Source organism: Myotis lucifugus, unplaced genomic scaffold, assembly GCF_000147115.1.
Source record: "Myotis lucifugus unplaced genomic scaffold, Myoluc2.0 scaffold_1111, whole genome shotgun sequence".
NCBI classification, from domain to species: domain Eukaryota; kingdom Metazoa; phylum Chordata; class Mammalia; order Chiroptera; family Vespertilionidae; genus Myotis; species Myotis lucifugus.
The window spans coordinates 39,512-63,116 of record NW_005872159.1 but is presented as its reverse complement, the minus strand read 5'-3'; the positions used below and the strand labels follow the sequence as shown (position 1 = coordinate 63,116).

The window sequence follows — 23,605 nt, the reverse complement described above, 5'->3', positions numbered from 1 at the left end:
GGTGCCCTTGCCGGCCGGGGCCGGGGGGTCGGAGAGGCCGGTAGCACGCGTGGGACACAGCGCGCGGCTGTGGCGGAGCGCCCGGGGCAGCGCGCGGGCGGGGAGGACGCCGCCTTCTCCACGTGCGGCGGGAGCCGGGGGTCTTCCCGCGAGGGAGGCGGCACCTGACCCCGCGGTGAGTGACGCACTGGCGCCCGGGGGCCCTGCCCGTAGGGGTGTAGGGTCGCTGGAGATGGTGGCATTTTTTATAAATGTATTTTGTTGACTTGATAGAGGAAGGGAGAGAGAGACAGAAACATCAGTGAGAGAAAAACACGCCCCCCACTGGGGTCCAGCGCAGCCGGGCACGTGCCCTGACCAGGAATCGAACCCGTGACCTCCTGGTTCACAGGTCGAGGCTCAACCACTGAGCACACCGGCCCGGCTCAGGCATCCTTTCAGCGGTTCTCAACCTTCCTAACGCCGCGACCCTTTAGTACCGTTCCTCATGTTGTGGTGACCCCCAATGTCATTGTCACAAATTGAACATCATCAAAGCATAGTGATTCATCACAAAACAATATGTATTTATATGTGTGTTTTCCGATGGTCTTAGGCGACCCCTGTGAAAGGGTCGCGACCCCCAGGTTGAGAACCGCTGCTTAGGTCCTCCTGAAGTTTGGGAGGATCAGGGTCGCTATCAGGCTGCGGCCGAGCTGTTAGGAGCTGTGTGTGTGTTTTCAGGTCTTGCCGTCGAGGCGGACGTCTAGGGGCGAGTCGGGCGGAGAGAGGCTCTGTTAGCACCTGGGCGTCGCCGGGGATGGGAGGAGAGAGCGCGTTTGGTGCCGGTTGGGGCGGGTGCGGGTGGGCCGCTCCTGAGGTCTCTCCGGAGAAGGAAGCAAACGCGAGAGCCGGCTGAGGTGTGGGGCCTGGTGGTGGTTGACTCGTGGGCAGGGGAGGAAGAGGGTGCAGGAGGCGGGGTGGGCCCCAGCACCCGAGAGCAGCATTTGGCCTTGGGGGAGCCTGCAGTTTCCATGGCAACGGGAGAAGGACAGGTCCCAGGACCTAGGAGCTTGTGGCAGTCGGTGATAGGGAGTTAAGGCCTTCCGCTGAGAATGGGGGGGTGGGGGGATGACTTTGGAGCTGGAGAGGTCAGGAGACCTGGCCCGTGGCTGCAGTTGGGAGAAGCGGGGGGATTCCTGGGTGGCACTGGGGAGCGCCCTGGGGCTGGGGAGACCCGCCAGCCTGGTCCTGGGGGCCTCCAGCCGCTGGCACAGGTCGCGGAGTCGGGGTTTTGCCCGAGAAGGAGCCGAGCGCCTGCGAGGGCGAGATTGTAACGATGGACATGGGCCTGTGGTTGTGGAAGCGGAATGAGGAGGGCGAGGAGGCTTGCAGAGGGTGAGCTGGAAAGAGCGAGAGATGGGGGTGGGCTTGGTGGGTGGGGTGCTTGTCATCACAGGGTTTAGAGCTTGGCTGGGAGGGGAGCAGAAGGGCAGGCGGGGAGGCCATGCGTCTAGGTGGGCAAGTCCGAACTGGAATAGTCCTTCATCCAAGTGGGCAGAGCGCAGCCACCGGCCTGGGCGCGGCCCCTGGGACTGGCCCCCTAGACCTAGAGGACGGTGGGGCCCAGACCCTCCCTCAGGGGCCTCTGCCCTGGGAGTTGGGAGGTGCCCTTCCCGTTACAAAGCGGCTGACCGGTTCCTATCCCACCGGCCGTGAGAGGGAGCTCTGGGTCCTCGGCATCCTCCGCGTCTGAGAGCCGGCCCAGCGACTCAAGCGGCCTGGCCTGTGATTGGCATTTCCCGAATGACAGTGATGTTGAGCATCGTTCGTGTGCTTATTGGCCATTTGTGTAGCTTAGGGAAATTTTATATTCACATCTCTTTGCCCGTTTTTAAATAAGACTATTTGTCTTTGTCTTTTTTTTTTTTTTTTTTCTGAGTTGCAAGAGTTCTGACACCTTCTGGGTACAAGTCTCCGGTCAGATATGAGCCTTGCGTGCATTTTCTCCCGTTCCGTACGTAGGCTGCCCTTTTATTGTCTTGTGTCATTTGCAGCACAAACCTTTTTAATTCTGACCGGTCACTTACCTGTGTTTTTCCTTTTGGTGTCGTATCTAAGAAGCTGCTGTCAAGGCCATGAAGCGCTGCTCCTGGGTTTTCTTTTTAGACTTCGGTTGTTTGGCTCTCACGTTTAGGTTTTTACCCTTTTTGAGTGAGCTCTGTGGGGTGTGAGGGAGGGCCCCACTCCGTCCGGTGCATGTGGACGGCCAGCTGTCCCAGCTCCACTGTGGAAGAGGCTGCTCTTTCCCATCGAATGGTCTCAGCCCCTTGTCGATGGCGCGTTAACTATCGGTGGAAGGAAGTGGAGTTTTCTATACAAACATTGTCTCAGATTCATGAGTTGCCATCTCTTGGAACTATTAAAAGAAACCTTTTTATAATGTGGAAGCCTTTTCCCCCTTTTAGCAAACAGACTTGGTGGTTAAACTTTTTAATGATAACTTACAGAATGAATATAGATTTAACTTAACTTTTATGGTAACTGTTATGTAAATATTTGCTAAACCAGTGGTTCTCAACCTTCTGGCCCTTTAAATACAGTTCCTCATGTTGGGACCCAACCATAAAATTATTTTCGTTGCTACTTCATAACTGTCATGTTGCTACTGTTATGAATCGTCATGTAAATATCTGATATGCAGGATGGTCTTAGGCGACCCCTGTGAAAGGGTCGTTCGACCGCCAGAGGGGTCTCGACCCACAGGTTGAGAACCGCTGTGCTAAACTTTTCTTATTTCTTCAACAAGGTAATTGGCTGGCAGAGTTCTTTGTCTTTCAAAGCCCCTTTGTCAACAGTCGTATTCTTTCCAGATTTCTTATCACAGTGCTAATTATGCTTTTCAAGTATAGAGCCTTGAGAAAAGCAAGATAAAACTGAGCTGTAAAAAAATAGTTCCTGGTAACCCCACCCCTTGGGCAAAGGCTTTGTTGATGTCCACAGGCATTTTCATGGCCAGGGGAATACACACACACACACACACACACACACACACACACACACACAGTGGTACTACACATAGTGTTCTACATTTTTCATCCTATATCTGTAATGCGTTCTCATTTACTGTGATTTTTAAAAGATGTTTTTATTGATTTCAGAGAGAGGAAGAGAGATAGAAATATCCTTGATGAGAGAGAATCATTGATTGGCTGCCTGCTGCCCTACCTGCCGGTCGACGCTCACCCACTGAGCCACATGGCCAGGGTGTTGTGATTTTTGAATGGATTCCATTGCACTGGTTGATCCTGATTGACTTATTCAGTCCCTTGTTGCTCTGTGATGGGGTTATTTCCACTAAGGAGGAAGTGCCGGGAAATGCACGCGTGTGTCTGCAGGCTGGTCACCATGTGGTCGCAGCTCTAGGGGCGCCTGTCCACGTGGCAGCGTCTGGGCAAAATGCTCCTGTTTTCAGCTCCTTTTTAGGCTCCACCCAAAGGGGCCGGAAGCCGGTGGGGGGGAGGCCTTCTTCCTGCTCTGGCCCCCCCCCCCCCCAGCACCAGCAGCTGGAGTTGGTTCCGTTCCTGCTTCTCCTTCCGAAAATCAGCCTGGTCCCTTCATACGTCCCCACTCAGAGGTCCCGAGCCTCCGACGTGCCTCTAGGGTCCGGGCCTCCACCGTTCCTCTGGGTTCCCCAGGCCGTGGCCACGAAGGCGCCTGGATTAGAACCCGTGGGCTTTTCTCTGTTCTTGCGGGTGGAGCTTGGTCCTGTGGAGCTGGAGAAAGCAGACGCACCGGCTCCCATGCAGCCCTCGCCACATGTCAGCCCTTATTGGCCCAGGCGCTGCTGCTTCCTCGCGCCATGCAGCATGGGCTCCATGTGTGAGCAGCCCAGTGCTCTGGTGACAGCATGAATGTGGCCCCTGGTGCGAGTCAGTGTAATCGCAGGAAATAAAAATAACCCCAAATGGTCAATAATTGGGGAATAGACACATTTTTGTAATTTGCACTTTTGGAGAATTTTGATTGTCATTACAATGATATTTCTCTTGCCCTAGCTGGTTTCCTGAGTGGTTAGAGCAGCGGCCCTTGGACTGAGGGTCGCAGGCTTGATGCTGGTCCAGAGCCTCGGTCCCAGGCTTGATCTCCGGCCCCGGTCGAGGTGCATGCGGGAGGCAGCCAGTCGATGTGTTGGGCCTTTTCTCTTAATGTTAAAAAGCTTCGTGTTCGCGTTTAGTTAGAAATACAGAATATAGCCCAGCCCACGTGGCTCGGTTGGTTGAGCATCATCCCATGCACCAGGAGGTCGCGGTTCCATTCCCAGTCAGGGCACATGCCGGGATGGCAGCTCGGGCGTGCAGGAGGCAGCCTGTGGATGCTTCTCATTGCTTCCATCTCTCCCTCTCCCTTCCTCTCTGAGAAGTCAAGTAAAAAAACACAAACTTACAAAAAAAGAAATACAGAATATATACAGGGTGGGGAAATTAGATTTACAGCTGTGAGTAAGCGAAACAGTTTATTCTTGTGTTATTATTTAGTAATTATTGTATCATTTCTCATACGAAGAACTGTAAACCTACTCTTGCCGACCCTGCCTGTTAAAACCTCAGAAAAGAGAAAGGCATCCACCAAATCAGGGGTCCTCAAACTGCGGCCCGCGGGCCACATGCAAATACAAATACTGTATTTGTTCCCATTTTGTTTTTTTACTTCAAAATAAGATATGTGCAGCGTGCATAGGAATTTGTTCATAGTTTTTTTTTAAACTATAGTCCGGCCCTCCAACGGTCTGAGGGACAGTGAACTGGCCCCCTGTTTAAAACGTTTGAGGACCCTGCACCAGATGGTTGGGTTGGTTGTCGGAGGCGATGACGCTGGGCGATTGGCCTCCTGTCACGTTTACACGTGCTCCGTGCTCCCCGAAACACCTTTGTGCTTCACATGGGAGCACGTACAAGCATGGTCCTTCCCGTCTGCTTTCCTGGGGCAGGATGGCCGCGCCGAAGAGGAAGGCTCCCGGGACACCCGGCGCGCCAGAGAAGAAGAACAGGAAGTTGAAGAAGGCGCCGGCAGCAGAAAAACCGCCGGCAGCAAAGAAACCTCTGGCACCCGCAGCCCCACAAGGGTCCACGGAAGCCCGACCTGAGGTAGGTGCAGCTCACGCGGCCTCACCGTGGCCTAACCTGGAGGGACAGGTCGGGCCGTGCTGCTGGCATCTGTGGGTGGCGCGGAGGATGGCACTGGGTACGTGTGGGCAAGTCCAGGGTCCTCCGGACGCACTTCGGACAGACAGGAATCTCATCACTCTTAGGTGGGAACACCATGACTGTCCTTCCGCCACCAGATCTGTGTTTCCAGGGGATTTTGATGGCTCCACCGAGGCGCCAGGTGGTGAGGGCTGGAGCGGGGCCTTTGGGCTGTGCACAGGGACCAGGGTGGCCCGGAGCGCGGCCAGGGAACCTGTGTGTAGGAATTCGCGTCTAAAAGTGTCTCATCTTAGCGGAGTGTAATCCTGCCGCAGAAAATGTGTGCCGTGCCTGTTACCGCCACGTTCTGAGTGAGGTGTTGCTCCTGGTGTGCGGTGGTCAGAGCAGCGGGAGATGCAGAGTCAGTCACGTGAAGGCAGGTTTGCTGACGGAGTCACGCCGTGCCGCAGAGGGTGGCGGGTAACCTCACGCGAGCCCGTGCAGTGCCGTGTGGTCCCGCCTCGTGTCAGTGATCTGATCCCACGAACTGAACAGCTGGGCGCTCTGGCATGGCCACGGGCTGCTCCCTAACTCCTGGCCGGCAGGTTACCCGGTAGAGACCTGCCGTCACACAGCTGGCCAGGCCGTCTCCAGCTCCCTCGGAAGGAAGGCTGGGAACCCTCTGCTGGGCCGCGGGGCTTGTTGCTGGCAGCATGTTTGTTCCCTTCCGCACCGTGTTTCAGACCAGCCAGTGGCTGTGCCCCAGAGGGCTCCTGCCCCAGGGCAGGTGACAGGTAGCCTTTGCTCAGGACATGGGGGAAGGTTGTCGTGCAGGGGGACGAGGGGCAGGAGAGCAGGCCCTCGGAGCCACTTAGAGCAGATGTCAGCACGAGTGTGTGTGGCATCTGGGCCTGGGAAAGGGTTCCCCGGGGCCACCGTGGAAGTCTAGAGGTGCTCAGCGTCTGATGCCTGGGGTCGGGTCACTCCAGGACTCCATCCGGTCGGCAGCTCTGCTCTCAGGAGGCAGCGTGCACCGGTTTGGCCGGCCGGCTGGGCAGCAGAGGAGGGCGGGGTATGTGAAAGAAGGTGCCTGGCTTAGCTGGGCTGTGGGGCAAGAGGCCAGGCCAGCACCCAGGACCCCCACTTGTCCTGCGTACCCTGAGGACCTACAAGGTGTGGGGATGCACGGAGCCCAGGCAGCTCTCCTCCTGCTCCCACGGCCCCTGGGTCAAGGGCCCTTGCTTTTGTGGCCACCTGCCTGGCTGTGGGTGCAGCCACCCCAAGGCCCTGGGCCTGCTGGCTCACTCTTCTCCCCTCTCCACCCCGGGTCCCGGGTCCCGGGTCCCGGGTCCCGGGTCCCGGGTCCCAGGTCCCAGATCCCAGATGGAAACTGCTTCCTACAGCCACTCAGGCTCCGTGGCCAGCACCCCGTTCTTACGGAGCCTCGGTCACTCCTGTGGCTTTCGTGGACTGTTTCTGTGACACTGTCCTGCTTTCTGGGCCCTCCCGTTGCTTTAAGTGAACTAACTGCACACGCCGCCTTGCGATTGAGTTTTGTCATAAGAGTCTCAGCTTCCCCCGTCACTGCAGGACCACGCGCGGCTTTATGGTAAATAGGGCCCGCGTTACAATTTCTGGCGGGGGGGGGGGGTGCTCTTTTTGTTAAAAGTGATTGTCTTTCGTTATTAAAGTTCATGTTGGTTAAGAGAAATCTGGGAAGCGAAGGAGAAAAGCAAGCCTGTGGTGGGTCTCTCCCATGTCCTGTGGCGCCCGGGTGTGCGCTGTCTGCCTCCCAGGGGCAGGCCCTGGCGGTCCCGGCCTTCGGTTCAGTGTCCGCCAGGTGCCAAGGGTCCAGCACAGGAGGCGGCCTGTGAGAGAGAGCGAGCCAGCGGACAGCCCCGGAGGCCCCCCCGAGGCCTGTGTAGCCCCACCTGGCCAGCGGGGCGCAGGGGCTGCTGGTTCCCCCACAGGTGCTGGGCCCAGCGGGTCGGGCACTTGGAGGGTTTTGGGTGCGTCTCAGCGAGTCGGGTCGGCTGGGGCTTGTGTCCTCAGGACCCTTCTTGTCTTGTGAGGCCAGTCTCCCAGGAGGTGGAGTCGCTGTCCCGAGAACACTCCCTGCTCCGCTGACAGCAGTGCCTCTCCGCTCGCGCTGCTTCTCGTGGGAAGGAGGGAAGAGGGGCCGGCGTTGCTGAGGGACAGCGCTGACCGCCGCACCTGAGTTTACGGAGGGTGGCCGCCTGGCCGGGGAGCGCCTCCCGGCACTGGGAGCTTGTGGAAAAGTACCGTGCCCCTCCCGCCCCCGTCCTGGAAGAACCTCTGGAATCCAGTGGAGAAGGGAGACGCCTCTGTCCCCAGGGGCCACTGTGTTGTCCTCCCGGAAATGTCTGTCTGGGCGGCCTGCGGGTCCCCATGTGGTCACTTCCCACAGCACCAGCGCCCTGGACCTGTGCCAGGATGGCTGAAGCATCCCACGTGGTGGTAGTTCATTGCCCCTGGGGGTGTCCCCGAGTTAGAGTCCCCTCCCCAGTTCGGCCGCGGGCTGTGTCTGCTCCTCTGACTGGTCCAGCTTCCTCCAGGGTCCATGCTGGCGCCCCTGTGCTGCTCCGGCCGTGAGGGCCTCTGCTCACTTCTCGCTTCTGGGTTTGCTCAGCTCACTGGCCATTAACCTGCACTGGCCCTTGTGAGCCTGGACTAGGGAGAGGTGGGTGCTCTGTGGAGGCCTCAGCGTCGCCGTGGTAACCATCTTGCAGAGGACCTGAGAGCGAGGGCCTTTGGATGGGCCTCTAGGCCCCTGAGCTGATGCTCTCCAGCAGGCCTCAGCGTGCGCCCTGCCCTCCCTCCCCTTCCCACAGCTGCTTTTTTTTAAAGTATGTTTTTATTGATTTCAGAGGTCGACGAAGGGAGAGGGATAGAGAGATAGAAACATTGTTGAGAGAGTCATCAATCGGCTGCCTCCTGCATGCCCTTACTGGGGATGGAGCCCACAACCCAGGCATGTGCCCTGACCCAGAATGGAACCAGTGGCCTCTTGGTTCATGGGGCAACGCTAACCACTGAGCCACACCGGCTGGGCCTCAGAGCTTCTTGAACCTTCCTCGTGAGCCTGCACTTAGGGGCAGGACAGAACCGGTCTCTTCCTTGAATGAAAGGGTTGTGAGGAGCAAATGTTCCATGAACAGGGTTGAGACGGGCTGCTGGCTCGGGTGCGTTTGGGGTTGGGAAGGGAGGGCTGGTGCGGGTTGGCCTCCTCCCCCCGCCGCTCTCCCTGAGCACATGTGTAGCCTGTCTGTTCTGCCCCCGACGCCCAGCCCCCGAGGGAGACAGCGCAGCTCCTGTCACCCTCGAGCCGGTCAAGCGTCTGCACTTGGTGGTCACCCGGCCGAGCACCCCTCTGCTGCTGTGAGCAGCCTCGCCGCCTGGAGACGGGGCGGCCGCCGGGCTCCTCTCGCTGCTCTCGGTCCCGGGAATCCCTGGTGTTGGCAGAGCACTCGCTCTTCCTCTTACAAAGGTACCTGAATGCTGGCTTCTCCGCGCCCCTGATGCCGAGGGCCGAGGTGCCGGTGCCGGCTTCTCGGAGGCTGGGTCGCCTGCACGGTCACCTGTCCGGCCGGTGACAGAGGAGACTCCCAGTTTCCTGGCTCGGGTCACCTGGGGAGCACAGGAGGAGACACCTGCCCGGCCTGGTCCCCTAGAGCACGGCTGGGAACTGTCGGCGGTGGCGCGGCCGCGTGGGGCCGCTTTGCCCAGCACCACGTAAGGAAGCACCGCGCTCTGGCCTGGCTCTCAACTGAGCGTGAGGGGGAGGGGAGAGGCCCGAGGGGCGGGCCGGGCTGTCCGTCCTGCGTGTGGATGACTCTGGCCCACAGTGACAGGTAACTTGGAAGGATAGTAACCCCTCTTTCCCTTCAGAATGTGATGGGCGCTCGCCAGAGCCCGTTGGTCCCCAGCTCCCAGGGTGGTCTCCACGGGCATGGCTGAAACGGGACCAAAGGGTCGGACGGTGTTTGTAATCTTGGAAACCCGGCCAGTTACATGGGCTTGAGCTGCAGGCTCTTTCAAAGCAGCCAAGAGGCCGTGAACTCTGCGGCCGGAGCATCTGCCCGAGCCAGCAGACCTCAGACCAGTGGTATTCGCCGCAAGAAACGTTTCTGGTCTGGCAGTGGGCTCTTTGTCCTCAAGGGGCGGGGCTGCTAATCTGGCCCAGCAGCTCCCTGGGAGCCGGGACTGTTTTCCTTCGCAGAATTTCCTCTCTCCCATTGTTTTTGTTTTCTACTTTGTGCCTACTGAGCACTGGGCTGCCAGGCCTGGAATTGTAACTGACAGACGTGGGCTGGGCGGGCACCAGGGACAGGAGCCCAGTCCATAGACCAGGGTCAGTGACTTCCCTGCGGTTGCAGCAGGTGCCCCTGGAAACAGTGTCCGTGTGGCACTGCCTGTGTCCGTTCCTGGGATGTGCACCTGGAGGGATGGCAGGGCAGGGTCTGCACCCCGAGTCTGAGGAATCTGATGCCTGACCCCCCAGGGGCCCCGCTCCACACTCCCCCCCCCCCCTTCCTCCAAGGCAGCTGGGACTGGCTGTGCTGACCTGGTGGGTGAAGGGCAGGCCTGTGTACTTCACACTTCAGAGCTCACTGGTGAAGCAGACAGTTTTCAGCTATTTGTTAACGAGGCCCGGGGCACGGATTCATGCACATCGAAAGGACATTAATTAGAAGAAATATTGTAACTTCACTCTCCGCCCTTTATAACAGAAGTGTCAACCAAATTCACGATCGACAATGACAGATGGAAACACACACACGTGCGATTGGCGCCAGCGAGAGCTCTATGTGTATGGTGCATGCGCGAGTCACCTTAGCCTTTTATAGAACAAACTTGCTTCATTAGACCTGCTTTCTGATGCAGCTAAACTTTTTCCAGCCCAGTGAAGCACCCCAACTTCTCCTTCAGGTCATTGTCAGCAACGCAGCAGTAAACATCAACGCAAAGCAGATTATTATTGTAGATCACACAGGGAGAACCAAGGGTAAAATATTTAACTGCAGCCGTGTCTGACTATATTCTGTGCAGTGAGAAAACCTGAAGTCATTTTCAAGTTCCACCATTTTTTACTTCTGTTCAGTCGGGTCAAGGTTCTAAACTTTCTAAATCTCTGTTTTCTGGCTAGTGAAAAGAAAATAGGATTCCACTGCGTCTCCTATCTGCCTACTCCAGGACTTCTGTGGGGATCACATGATTGTTACAGTGTAAAATGTTTCCACCTGGCTGTAAAGCAAGTCTGTTCCTGGGCTGAAGAAACACCAAGAAGGCTAGTCGCTAGGGAGAGGAGGCCGGGTGTTGCTACGTGACGTCATCACCCAGGCACACACTTGGCACATGAGCCTTTTATATATATGGACAGATTGCCATTGTCTTTCTCCCATGAGTTTCCTTTTCACATCTTTTGCCTACTTTTCTGTTGAGTTACCTTTTTTAAAAAAAGATTTTTTTGTGTATATACTATGCATACTTTCTCCCAATTTGTTTCATGGTTTTTGATGATAATATTCTTCTTAGGAACTTTTTATGACAGGTGAATTTTAAATTTAAATTTTGATTTTTTTATTGAGGTTTAATTAATATAACATTAGTTTCAGGTATACAACATAATGATTATTAAGAAGTCTTTCTTCTAGTTAATTATAAACACATTTTCTTACGTGTTTTTCTATGAATTTGATTTTTTTTTTTATTGATTTCAGAGAGGAAGGGAGAGGGAGAGAGAGAGAGAAACATCAACGATGAGAGGAAATCATTGATCGGCTTGCTTCCTGCACGCCCCCTAACTGGGGATCGAGCCTGCAACCTAGGCATGTGACCTTGATGGGAATTGAACCCAGGACCCTTCAATCCGCAGGCCAACGCTCTATCCACTGAGCCAAACCAGCTAGGGCTGAATTTGATTTTTATATTTTGTTTTTTAAACTAATTGAAATTTATATTTGTGTTTTATGTGAGGTGGGAATCTGACTTTATTTTTTCTCAGAGAAAGATGCAGTTATACCCTATCATTTGGTGCATACTCTGTCCTTTTTAAACATGTTAACCCCCTCTAAACTCTTGGACTTGCATCTCATCCCAGCAATTGGTCTATTCTTCTGTTCAGTGCTTGGAACTTGTTCTTAGATCAGGAGGCATGGGACACGGTGCAGAGTTCAGAAGGAATGAAGGATGCTGGCAAGATGCCCCCCATATACACACCCCCTCCCCAAGCCGAGCTCATGCCCCAGGCACCTGCAGCTGCCCTGGGCGGAGTGCCCCTGTCACGGCGCTGGGCGCCAGCTCTGCTACCCTCAGTTTGGGCCTGAGATTCCCTACTCTTTTGTTAGCTCTTTGATGCTTTATGAAAATAGTTGTTTTTTACATTTTGACCAGTGTTTTTGGTCCCCATCCCTCCCCCGCTCCTCAGAGCTGGTCTAAATCAAATCGGGGTTTGGTAGATTTCTTCCCTCGGGGCCAGCTGTGAAGTGCCTCGGGCTTGGGGGGCCGTCTGCCACACCGTCGGTGCTGCCAGGCGCGCGTAAACGAGCGGCAGGGCTGGGCCCAAGTCTAGGCTATTTGCCAAAGCGAGCTGGCAGGCGAGCTGGCCCGGGCTGTGGTTTGCACTGTCCTGGGCTCCATGATGGAGCCACCAAAGTGGGAAGGCATTTCCTGGTCACAGCTGTGACGGGGTGGCCTCCAGCCGGCTGGCTCCCATGTCTGAGGGGTCCCTGCTGCAGAGCAGCCCTCCCTGGCCTCGTGCCCCCGCTCTGGGTCTCCTGCTGGAAGGAGGCTGGGATGCACTTGAGGTGGGGGACCCTGAGGCCTTTGCTGTGGGCACTGTGAGGGAGTGGCATCGCTGCGGTGGGACAGGTGGCCGTGGCACCGCACAGAGGGCTAATGCGGGAGAGAACACGGCGTCTGCGAGCTGCAGGCGAACGTTTTTGGGTTGTAAATTCGTCTCTGCATAGAGGGGAAGTTCAGCCACCAGAACTGTGCTCATGGACACTTGTTGCTGAGAGGACACCTGTGCCCTCTCTCGGGACACAGGCCCTGACAGTCGCGAGCCGGAGTGTGGAGCCTCCAGCCAGCTGAGTCCCCAGCCCCAGCTCCCCCGTCTCATGGGAGGTACTGACCAGGTTCCTGGCTGCAGCTGCCAGGACGCACAAGGACAAACCCCCGGGACACGGAAACCCCGGCTGGAACCCCCGATGGAGCCTTGTCCAGGGTTTTAAAGGCTGGGGCTCCGGGCACTTGGCTCGGCTGCTCAGCCTCCGTGTGGGGACGGCCGGGCGACGTGGAGCTGCCCCCAGGTGGGAGCTGCCGCCGACTTCAGTGCTCAGTGCTCGACGCTGCGCCGTCCTGTCCAGCGGGCTCTGCACTCCGCGCTTTGGGGTCCGAGCTGGGCGCGGTGAGCAACCACAGAGGGAGGTGCAGCTGCCAGCGAGGCCTCTCAGAACCCGAGCCTCCGTGCGAGAGGGACATGCTCGGCTGGGACAGGGGGGAGGGGTGTTTCTGGGGTGCACTGGACGGATTCGGGGGGGTGAAGTGGGAGACTTCTGAGGCTCCTCCCAGCACTCCAAGCCCCCCATCCTCTGGGGTCCCTGGTCCCTTCTGTGTTCTGAATGGAAGGGGGGGCAGCTAAGTGTGGGGCCTGCTGAGAGGGAGCCCCTGGCGGGTGGGCGACGTGAGCTCCCAGCGCAGGAGCGAACAAGTCACCTGTGATGGCGCTCACACAGGCCCCAGGGCTGTGCCGTGGGGTGCCCGGTGTTACGTTTTCTTAACGAAAACTTACTTTTGAAATTATTGTAGATACGTAGTAAGTTGCAGGTCCCTGTGCCCTTTGCCCTGTTCCCCCATTGATGACAGACTGTGGCATCAAAACCAGGCAGTGGACATGGTGCCACCCAGACTCCTTCAGGCTCCACGCGTGGTGCGTGTGCGTGTGCTCGTGTGTGGGGTGCTCGTGTGGGGGTGCTCGTGCGTGCATCTTGTGCATGTGTGTGTGGGGGTCCTCGTGGGTGTTCTGTGCATCCGTCACAGGTGGGTGTCTAACCCTCGCGGACGGCCAGGGCACAGAGTGCTACGTCACCCACGCCCCCTCGTGCCCCGTTACAGCCCCTCGCCTGGGACCAGGGCACGAGGCTGTTCCCGGGGCCTTGCTTCTGCGAGGGCACGTTTCCTCTCGGAGGGCACCGTGAGGCTCCTGGGGGGGGTTGGCACGTGCGTGTGTCGTTCCTGGAGAAACTGCCACCTGCTTTCCTGAGCGGCTGCTGTTCCCTAAGCCTCTCCACGTCGCGGGAGACCCAGCGCCCGAGTCGCCACAGCGCGCGGCAAGTCCCTGCTGGCGCTTCAGGCCTCGGTCCGGCACTCCCGCTGGGGAGAGGACAGCCCCTCCTCGGGGGTGGGGGCCAGGGCCGGCGGGCAGCACTGGCTTCCGCGTGGCGATGTGGGCGTGGCTTCAGTGACTAGAAACTGCCGGGCGGTTTTCTGGCTTCGTGGCGGGCGGGGTGTCCTGCTGGGTCCCCCTTTGGGTCTGCCCTGCCTGTGTGTGATGTCCTTGTCTTTCTCCAGGAGCTCTTTGGGCATCGTTTGGAGCAGAGGGGGGCTGGGACGACAGTCTGTGGTCGGCTTGCAGGCTGGCCCGAGCGGGTGCCTCAGACTAGACCGGCTCCGGGCTCATTGTCATTGTTGAGCCGCAAGAACCGCCCAAGAGTTGGGAGCTGAGCAGCTTTCCCGCCGGCCACGGAGATGCAGCCTCCCCATCGCATGCCCATCGGCCGCCCTCCAGCCGCCCCGTCATCGTCCCGGCTCCGACGGCCCTGCGGCAGCCAGGGAGCATCTGTGAGCCCTGCTTCCTGTGTCAGCACAAAATAGCTCAGCAAACTGTGACTTTAGAAAGCAGTGTTATTATTTCCTCTGATCAGACATGACCGTGTTAAAGGAGAGTGAGAGAAAAGACAGGGAACATGGGAGGGGAGGGAACCAGAATCGGGTTCTACATGCGAGGGCACCGCAGGGCCGGGAGCCGCAGTGTCTCACCGCGGAGCGCTCCCTCTGCTGCGCCTTCCCCGTGCCCGCACCTGGGCCTCGCGGGGTTTCAGCTGCCACCTCGCTGATGCTGTGACGCTGACCGCACTGCTGCGTGCCGGCTGTCTGCCTGCCGTGTGGCCGCCGTGTTTCTCACCATCCGGTGCAGCATTTGTCGTCTTGCACAGCTTTCTTCATGAAGCACAGATTCCCCCGTCGGTTGTTGTTTATGGCTTTTGCCCTAAACAAACAGCCCCTCCACCTGCCCTCCCGCCTTCCAATGTGGATGAGAAAACGCCGCCCACTGGGCAGACATGGCAGGACTCTGGGGGCGGGTGTGTGTTAGCGTCTCCCACACAGGAAAGCAAGGCCCATGGCCGCGCGTGTGCTTGTGCGTAACGTGGAACGCAGCTTGATTGTCAGCAGGTCTCCTTGGCGGGGAGAACGTGCCCTGGTGAAACCACAGCGCGGGGTTCACGAGGGGTTCGCTGTGCGCCCGGGCGGGTGTCCGGCTCAGCGCGGTTGGCTCTCCGCGCTCACACGTGATCCTGAGGTCACAAGACTCACTGGTTAGTCCTTTTGCCGTTTTTGAGATTGAACTGAGTCTAGGTGGCCTGTCCGTCTGCAGTGCTCCCAGAGGCTGGGGTGGTGCTCCCGTGTCCCCGACAGCCTCCATGGCTGTGGCAGAGCCGCAGGCCCCTGGCCGGAGCGAGTCTGCTTTCTCGGCTTTAGGAGTCCTGAGATGGTTGGTCGTGGTGTGGAGGGTGTCGCCGGGGCCTGTCAGACCCGGGGGATTGTGCCCCGGGGTGCCCAGAGCTGCTCTGGATGGATGCTCGTGCTCCCGTCGGGAAAGGGCGCACAGCGCGTCTGCGGCTTGTCTCCACGGCCCCTGCTCCATGGAGCCTGGGCGGGTGGTTCCTGGTGCAGGAGCGACACCACACATGCTGGGGGGGGGGGGCTTCCTTCACGGTGACGCGCACTCAGCTCAGCAGCAGCGGACTCGGGAGCTCCGGTTCAGGGTCCGAGATGCAGATGGGGGCTGAGGCAGCTGCTGGCTCAGCTCCGGATTATTTTTGTGGTGGAATGACGAGCTTTCCCAGGCGCCGTCGCCACAGCTGGGAAAACAGTGGCGGCTCTGCAGCAGTTTCCCAGGCACAGAGCTCGCCTCCTGCTGCTCGAGCATAAACATGTCCAGTTTAGCTCTCGTCCTGTGGGCGGTGTCGGGGCCGCGGCCCTTCTCGTCTTCGCGGCCCCCCTCCGCCTGCACCTGGAGCAGCCAGGATGGCGTCGGAGCGCCCGCAGCAGAGGCCCGGCTTGTGTGTGTGCTCAGACGTAACACCCTTGGAGCTAAAAATCGCCACGGGGTTCAGTGTGACAGCGCTGCCATCTGCACCTCGCGAGGCGCCACCTAGAACCAGGAGGTTGGGCGGCGAGGCCGCTGTTCCGGGCAGGGCCTGCACTGACTGCGGGCACTGGCCGTGACCAGGGATGTGGCAGGTGCCCCCCACCCCAGGGCACAGGGCTCCTGTACCAGGTGGCTCGGCAGATGTTGGGAATGACCAGGAAGAAGGGCCTGAGACCGAGGTGGAGGCTGACCAGTCGCCAGGCGATAGACCCCGCAGTCCAGACCTTAAGCAGGGGGACATGATTTCACAGTCCAGAGGGGAGTGGCAGGGCTGGGCGGCTGGTCATGAGTTGTCTGGGGACCCGCTGCAGGGCCTGAGGGAGCCTCTCCCCGCCCCCTGCACGTCTGTGTTTGGGGCAAGGGGCAGACCAAGTGAGGGCCGACGGCTACACTTGGCAGGAGGTGACCTGGAAGCGGCCGGCATGCCCTCCTTCTCGCCTGCTGACCTCACCTTAGCGTCCGTCCTATCCGGCTACGGGCCCAGGGCCCGGTCAGACCCTGGGGGCTCTGCTCCTGGCAGCAGGAGGACTGGCATTGGATGGGAGGAGTCCTTGTCACGGGGCTCGATGGCGCTGCTTTCATGTGACTTCAGGGAAGGGCTGGGCAGGTAGACGCTCACACAGGGCGGGGGGGGGGAGGGGTTCCTCGGGACACTCAGTGGGGGAACCGGGGGCGCCAGGAGGGGATGTGAAACAGGAGCGGCCAGAACAAGCACTGGGTCGCCCGGCACCAAGCGGTGGGGCCGCTGCGTCTGTGGGAACGAGCAGTTCATGGCTCAGTCTTTGCTCGTGTTGCTGCTCTAAAGGCCTGGGGGTTCTGAGGAGCGTCCGGCTGTGGAGTCAGAACCCACACCAGCCTCCTGCCCTCACAGCTCCAGCAGCTGCTCCTCCTGCGCCCAGCCAGAGGCCCCCTGAAACTCCACGTCCACTGAGCGCCTCGCGGTGGGCTCCCCCGAGGCCCCCCGAAACTCCACGTCCACTGAGCGCCTCGCGTGGGCTCCCCCTGAGACCCCCCACCCCGAAACTCCACGTCCACTGAGCGCCTCGCAGTGGGCTTCCCCACAGCCTCCCACTGCTCCCTCGCTCGTCCACTGAGTGCCTCGCAGAGGGCTCTCCCTGAGACCCCCCACCCCGAAACTCCACGTCCACTGAGTGCCTCGCAGAGGGCTCCCCCTGAGACCCCCCACCCCGAAACTCCACGTCCACTGAGCGCCTCGCAGTGGGCTTCCCCACAGCCTCCCACTGCTCCCTTGCTTAGGCAAAATCCTGTTCTCACTTTTTTCTTTTATTGTCATAAAATGCACCCAACATAAAATGAACTCTTTTAGCCATTTTTTTTCTTTAAATATGTTTTCACTGATTTCAGAGGGGAAGGGAGAGGAAGAGAGATAGAAACGTCAGTGATGGGAGGGAATCATGGCCTGGCTGCCTCCTGCACATCTGACCGAGCTCACAGCCCAGGCATGTGCTCTTGACCAGAATCAAACCCGGGACCCTTCAGTCCGCAGGCCGATGCCCTATCCACTGAGCCACACCGGCGAGGGCCCTTTTAGCCATTCTTCGACGTAGCGTTCAGTGGCAGTGAGCACGTTCACATTGTTGTGCATCCGTCACCACCACCGTCTCCAGAACTTTCTCACCTTCCCAAACAGACTGTCCCCGTGAGCACTCGCTGCCCAGGCCCTGGCTCCCGCCTCCCCCTCCTGTCTGTGGATCTGACTCCTCCAGGGCCTCGCAGTCACTCTTGGCTCCTGTGTTTCTCTCCCGTCCCAGGAGGGTCCTGTGGGCTCCCACGGTCCGGTGGCCGCGCAGAGCGCAGCTCTCTGGGCCTTGGGTCTGGGGAGTGTGGTGAGGACAGCGTCCTCGGGCACCGTGCTTTGGCGTGCAGTCACTGGCCCGGTTTTGAGCTTCCTGCCAGATTTGGTGTGGGAGTCCATCATTTTATTTATTTATTTTTTAGTATATTTTATTGATTTCAGAGAGGAAGGGAGGGAGGGAGAGAGAAACATCACTGATGAGAGAGAATCATGATTCAGCCGCCTCCTGCACGCCCCACACTGGGGAACGAGCCCGCAACCCGGGCATGTGCCCTTGACCAGAATCGAACACGGGACCCTTCCGTCTGCAGGCCAACGCTCTATCCACTGAACCACACCAGCTAGGGTGGGAATCTGTCCTTTTAGGCGCTCGGCTTTAAGGGGGATTGGACATGTGCTGTCCGAGCTGCCCCCCCCCCCCAGGGTCGGGTAGGGGATGGAATTGTGAGACTCAGGGGACGTAGAAAGGGACTCGGGGAGCCCGGAAGCAGGTCTCCCCTCGGGCAGCTCGGGTGCTGCTGTGGGGGAGAGCGCTGTTGTGGCGGCGAGGGAGGACCTTTGCATTTAACTCCGTTTCTTGGAAGGAGCTGCTCGATGAGACCAGTGTCCTCTGAGACAGTGGCCTGCTGGGGTTTTCTCCGTTCCTGGGCCGTTTGCATTGTTGAGTCAGCGAAGAAAAATGCCATGTCGTTGGCCAGGGACGGCGTGTTCCATGCTGGGCCGGGTCTCAGGAGGACGTCCCCCGTCTCTTGTTTGTTGAAGCAGTGACTTCCCTGGAGGACCCAGTCTCCTGGGGCCTGGGCGACTCACCTGGAGACTGAGTCCACGCATCTTCCTTCAGAGCCTGTGCAAGGGCCACGGGAACCACAGACTCGGGACAGCCCATTCCTCCCAGGGGACGCAGGGCGGGAAACGGCCCGAGGACCAGCTCATTCATGGCTGTGCGGGGGGTGGGGGGTGCACAGGCTCTCTGTGTGCAAGGACCCTGCCACCCGGGGGCTCTCGTCACCTCGAGTCGCAGCTAGCGTCCTGCGATAAGCGCTCGGTGGAGGCCACCCAGGAGGACCCTTGGGATCAGTCCGTCTGGTGACCTGCATTCCCTTGGCTTTTAAACTGGTATTTCCAGGCGGGATCCGCACTCACTGCTCAACAGCAGGAGTCAGATCCGTTGGAGAGCTGATGTTTTCTGGGTGTGTGACAGCTGCAGCTGCAGGCGTGAGCACACACTCACCTGCCCGCCTGAGGTGGGGGGGGGGGGGGCAGGGACTGTCAGACACCCCGGACCTTTTACGGGGCTCTCCCAGGCCTCGTGCTCCCGGAAGCTGGTTCAGTGCATCCGGGGCAGCCTGTGGGGGCCCCGCTGCTGTCCCGGGGCCACCCCACCTGATGGACAGACCTGCCCACTTCTCGGGACCCCGCCTGCGGACTCCCTGACTGTCCGGAGCTGCAGCTGTCCCTGCAGGACTGCGGGTTGTGCTTGTGCTGACAGCCAGAACCTTCTAGAAGAGTGAGGCCGCGTGGAACATTCTGCCCAAGGATGGTGCAGCAGGGCTCAGACCCCCAGAGATGCCGCCGTGTCCAGGGCTGCGGTGAGATGTTGGCCTCTAAGAGCTCTCACGTGAGTGAGGAGCCGCATCGCGCAGGAGACTTTACGGGGCTCCGTGAGCCCCACCCGCCCCGGGAGGGAGCTGCTTCGAGAACCTGGAGGCACCAGCACACGAGTTTTATTGACAGAGCTGAGCAGTGCCAGCCACCACTGCTGTTACCTCTTTACATTTTACCCAGAACTGTTCTCACGGCGTCCTCACTGCTCCACTGTCCCCGCGAGCTGGAGCGTCTCGCCGTGTGCCCGGAGCCGCCCTCGGGGCCCCTCCACTCCGTTGCTGCAGAGACTGCGTCCAGTTGGAATGGAGGGAGCGATGGTGCCAGGCAGCCTGAGCGCACAGGTGTCACTCTCACCTGGGGACCAAAGGCACTGGGCACGCACGCAGCCTGCGGACACGGACGGGGCAGTGTCAGCTCAGCCTCAGGCTCCATTTCTCCTGAGGGGCAGGCTCCTCGCGAGCTGCCTGGCACGAAGGCGCTCCACCAAAGCGCCCTCCTTGCTGCTGCCGTGAGACAGTCTGCGCGGAGAGGGCCACGCGGGTCCCAGGCCTGTGGCATCCGTGACTGCCATCGGGAGCATGGTGGTGGCCCAGCTCTGCAGCAGCTGGTGCAGGTGCCCGAGAGCCCGAGGGTGGCAGCACTCCAGCTGGGAGAGGCCCTGGCATGCCCTGACCCCCTCGGTGCCCTCGCCCGGGCGGTGCTGAGTGCGGGAGCAGCTCCCGTCACGCCACGCTGCTGAACCTCACCTCTGGCTGCTCGGCGTCCGGAACAACGGCCTTCAGGGCCGCGTGGCAGAAGCGATTCAGGGCCGACACGCTTGTTCTCTGCTCCATGTACAGACGCAGCTTGAATCTGAAGGTCTCCCCAAGGAAGCTGTAGATGAGGGGGTTCAGGCAGCTGTTGGAGAAAGCTGCGAGGTTGACAATGTGGCCGGTGAGGGGGTAGGCATGGCGGAACGACTGTTGGCAGGGCTCGGCGCCCGGCTGCGCCTGCTGCAGGAGGTGCACGCTGATGAACACGTTCTCGGGCAGCCAGCAGATGAAGAAGACGAGGACCACGGCCAGGATCATGCGGAGCGCCTTCTGCCGGCGCGGGCGCAGGCCCCGGCGCCTGTGGGCCTTGACGAGGACCCGGGCGATGAGCGAGTAGCAGAGGCCGATGATGGCAAAGGGGAGGATGAAGCCCAGGGTGACCTCCAGCCACTGGATCTCCCTGACGTCTGCGAAGCAGAAGCAGGCGTCCCCGGAGTGCTGCAGGTGCGCCGCGGTGAAGGGCACCAGCGTGGCCGAGACCGAGGCCATCCAGATGAGGCCGCAGCTGAGCCGGGCGTGCTGCTTGGTGCGGAACAGGCCGCAGCGCATGGCCTGGGCCAGGGCGAGGTAGCGGTCGAAGCTCATCCAGGTGAGGAAGAAGATGCTGCTGTACATGTTGATCTGCAGGAAGAGCGACATGAAGGTGCAGAGCACGGCGATGTCGTAGTACTGCTCGTCCAGGTTGAACACCTCGATCAGCGAGTCGGCCACCAGGATGAGGTCGGCCGCCGCCAGGTTGATGAAGTACAGGTCGGGGATGCTCATCCTCTCCCGGGAGCTGAGGTTCACCACCAGGATCAGGATGTTCCCCACGAAGCCGATGGGGAAGAGGAAGACGGTGTAGAGGCAGGAGAGGAAGAGCCCGATGGCGTACTGTGGGTGCGGGGGCGCCGCCAGCTCGCCTGTCTGGTTTGCCAGTGCCCTGCCGGCCAGCACGCGGGACAGGTTGAGCGCCACGGGGGTGCTGTCGTAGGCTCCGGGGTCGGTCTCCATGCCAGAGACGGGCGCTCGGGGGGTCATGCCCACACCTCCACCACGTGCGGCCTTCAGGCTCTGCCGCGAGGCTCTCGGAAACCCGTCTTAAGCAGCACATCCATCTTTAGAAAGAAAGGTGCCGTCCTCAGAAGTGAGCCGGGCGTTGCTCACTCGGAGCCCGTCAGCAGGAGCCTGGCGGCCGGGGTCTGCTCTGCAGGAGGAGGCGGGCGGCGGGCGGGCTCTGCACGACCCGCTCCTGCAGGCACCTGGGAGCAGAGGGGCACGGTGCGCCCTCCACCCGTCATTCTGCAGGCAGGTGCACTGTGGGTGCGGAGGGCTCCCTGCAGGTGTGTCTTCTGGGAGGACAAGTGCTGCTGAGCCGAGGCAGAGAAATAGACGCTCCCCGAGGGCTGGCTGCGGCGGACGGACAGTGAGTCAGCCTCACCCGGAGCCTCTGGCGGTCCAGTGGCAGCTTGTGAAGTAATGTGCAGACGGGTTGGAAATCTTCGGAAAACTACTGTCTGTCAGGAGAGGAGATAAAATTTATGTTGGCAGCCGTTGGAAAGAGGAATAAGCAGGAAGGGAAAAACCCAGCTTTTCTGAAAGACTGGATCCCAGGCGCCGTGGGGAGACGGGGTAGAACCTCTTCTCTGACAGGAAAGTGATCCAAGAAATCTCGCTTCCTTGCTAAGCCTCGCACTAAGTTTAGATGCCGAAAATGAAACTTTTTTAAATAACATGGCATGAAAGACAAACTAAGGAATGAAAATGGTAATTGTTTTAGGGAACACTATTGAAATTGTATTCAGTGTGTTGACAATTACTGTCACACCTAATATGCTCTGTAATGCTGTTTGTAACCTAGCAACTCGGTGACCTGGAAGTGGGCAAGGCAGCCGCCCTTTCAGCCGGCTCTGGGGGCTGGCGGCCGGCTGCTGGCCGATGCGGGCAGCTCTGTGGAAACTGGGGCTTCGGGTCTGCACTTCACTGTCGTCGTCCCCCCCCCCCCTTCTCTGTGGGTCGGCTAGTGCGGTATTAGGTCACAATGGGGAGGAGTGCCCCCCCCCCCCCCCCCCCCCCCGGCAGTGGGCAGGCCCCACAGCACACAGGACGGCCCCACCCAGGGACCCAGGGAGGGACGCGCTGCTCGAGGGCAGAGAAGCCCAGAGGAACCGGCTGGTCCCACTAAAATGGATTTGAATTGTTGATTTGAGAGTTTTCATTTAACCCCAGGAGGCCATGAGGAACCGATTCTGAAGAGTTGCCAACCCAGACTAGACATTCCTAGACCTCGCGCTCGAAAATGCTGGAAACTAAAGAGAGAGCAGCCCCTCTGCCCAGCTCTATGTTCAGGACCCTTTGCGTGGCGATCGATACATTTGATTTTAGTCTGTGTTTTTAGAGCCTCTTTTATTTCTCTGTAAAAACTGCCCTGGCTGTTTGCTTTGCTCTTTAAATGTGGGAATCCTGAGGAGTGTTAGGCGGCTCTTGGGGGAAGCGTGAAGGTGAGTGGGGTGCGGCGGCACCGGCCTCCTCCTGCGTCGGCACAGAGGCTGCGAGGGAACCTCCACCCAGGCTGTGTCTAGGAGGAGGTGCAGGGACGGGGCTGGCCGCGAGCACCCACTAAAGGGTGGGGAGCAGTAGACGGGGTGCGCCATCGGGTGGGCCCCACTGCTTGTCCATCGAGAGAAGCCAGGCCACATTTTGTCAGACCCATTAGGCTCGCGTCCTTGTAAAGGGAGTCAATCACTGGCGCTTTCTGGGTCGGGCAAGCCTTTTCATTAAAGGAGGACAGAGGGCTGTGCTGGCCGGCGGGGCTGCGGGCGCTGCCTGTCCTGTGGGCGCCGGTCCTCACTGGGACACGGGCGAGAGTTGGGATGCAGCCCGCACACCGAGCCTCCTGCGTCACACCGACACCATGAGAGCTGAGTTGGGGTTTTCTCCCATGGAGCCTGGCTCTACCCAGAGGTTGGGGGCCCCTGGCCCCAGCTGGTGCCCAGTCTACCCATATCCGTGCCCAGCTGCTATGGGTAAAAAGGAGCTAACACCTTTTTAGCTCCAAGGGTGTTACGGCTGCGCACCCACCTGAAGGCAGAGCCAGGAACCCAGACAGACTTACCTGTGCCGCAGCCGGTGCCCGCCCGTGCCCCTCTGAGCAGACCCCCCTGTCCTGCAAGGGCTCCTGGCCAGCCCAGGTACTGTGCTCACGGCCGCCGGCCGCACGCGGGAGGAAGGCTGGGGCCGCGTGCAAGCGGAGGTGCCTGTGGTCCTCACGGAAGCCGAAGCGTCGCGGCTGCAGCCGGGGAGCAGCCTTTATATCTGCAGGCTCTGGGGCTGGGCCGCCCATGGGCTCTGGACGCTGGGCAGCCTCCCTCCGCTGGAGGCCTCCCTCCCAGAAGGCCAGGGTTAACCCTTTTTCTGCCGGCCTTTTTCCTCCCGCACTGGCAGTGAGCTCAGGCTTCAGTTCCACTGCCTCCTTCACCCACTGATGCAGTTTTTTTTTACTTTGAAGGGATTGTAAATAGGTTGTCTGTCCTTTAGATAATAACCTGTCACCATTTGTTGAAACTTTAAATAGTCTTGCTTGTTTTAGCAACTGACTGGCCTTAAAACTAAACACTAAATGTTCTCAGCTTGAAGATAGCATGTGAATTATATGCAGAGACTTTACCTGGGAATTGCATAGACATTCGCAGAAAGAAACTTAAATTTAAGAAATAGCAGGTATTTTGGCAAGTAAATGAGGAATTGGATTTGTTTTTCGGCTCTCGATGTTAGC

General features: G+C 59.2%; 2 protein-coding genes across 5 annotated transcripts in view; one reads left to right on the top strand and one right to left on the bottom strand.

Annotated features, from left to right (window-relative positions):
- Positions 1–16: 16 nt before the first annotated feature.
- The window catches only part of CUNH7orf50 (chromosome unknown C7orf50 homolog), a 63,092-nt gene continuing 39,503 nt past the window's right edge, over positions 17–23,605 (top strand). For 3 of the 4 annotated variants that reach the window (XM_023748061.1, XM_023748060.1, XM_023748062.1), the window contains exon 1: positions 4,997–5,126. Coding sequence is in view for 1 of the 4 variants with exons in the window: in XM_014449306.2 (XP_014304792.1) it covers positions 4,971–5,126 (156 nt within the window). In the remaining 3 variants the exon portion in view is untranslated. Of the gene's footprint in view, positions 176–4,969; positions 5,127–23,605 lie in introns of those variants that run through there. The other variant, XM_014449306.2, reaches the window with a different exon arrangement.
- Positions 17,674–21,602, bottom strand: GPER1 (G protein-coupled estrogen receptor 1). Its single transcript, XM_023748057.1, has one exon. The coding sequence runs from the start codon at positions 20,869–20,871 to the stop codon at positions 19,762–19,764; it is 1,110 nt and encodes a 369-aa protein (XP_023603825.1). The 5' UTR covers positions 20,872–21,602; the 3' UTR covers positions 17,674–19,761.

Excerpts from the sequence above, each read along its gene's own strand:
- GPER1 (XM_023748057.1), bottom strand. The coding sequence starts at position 20,871 with ATGACCCCCCGAGCGCCCGTCTCTGGCATGGAGACCGACCCCGGAGCC.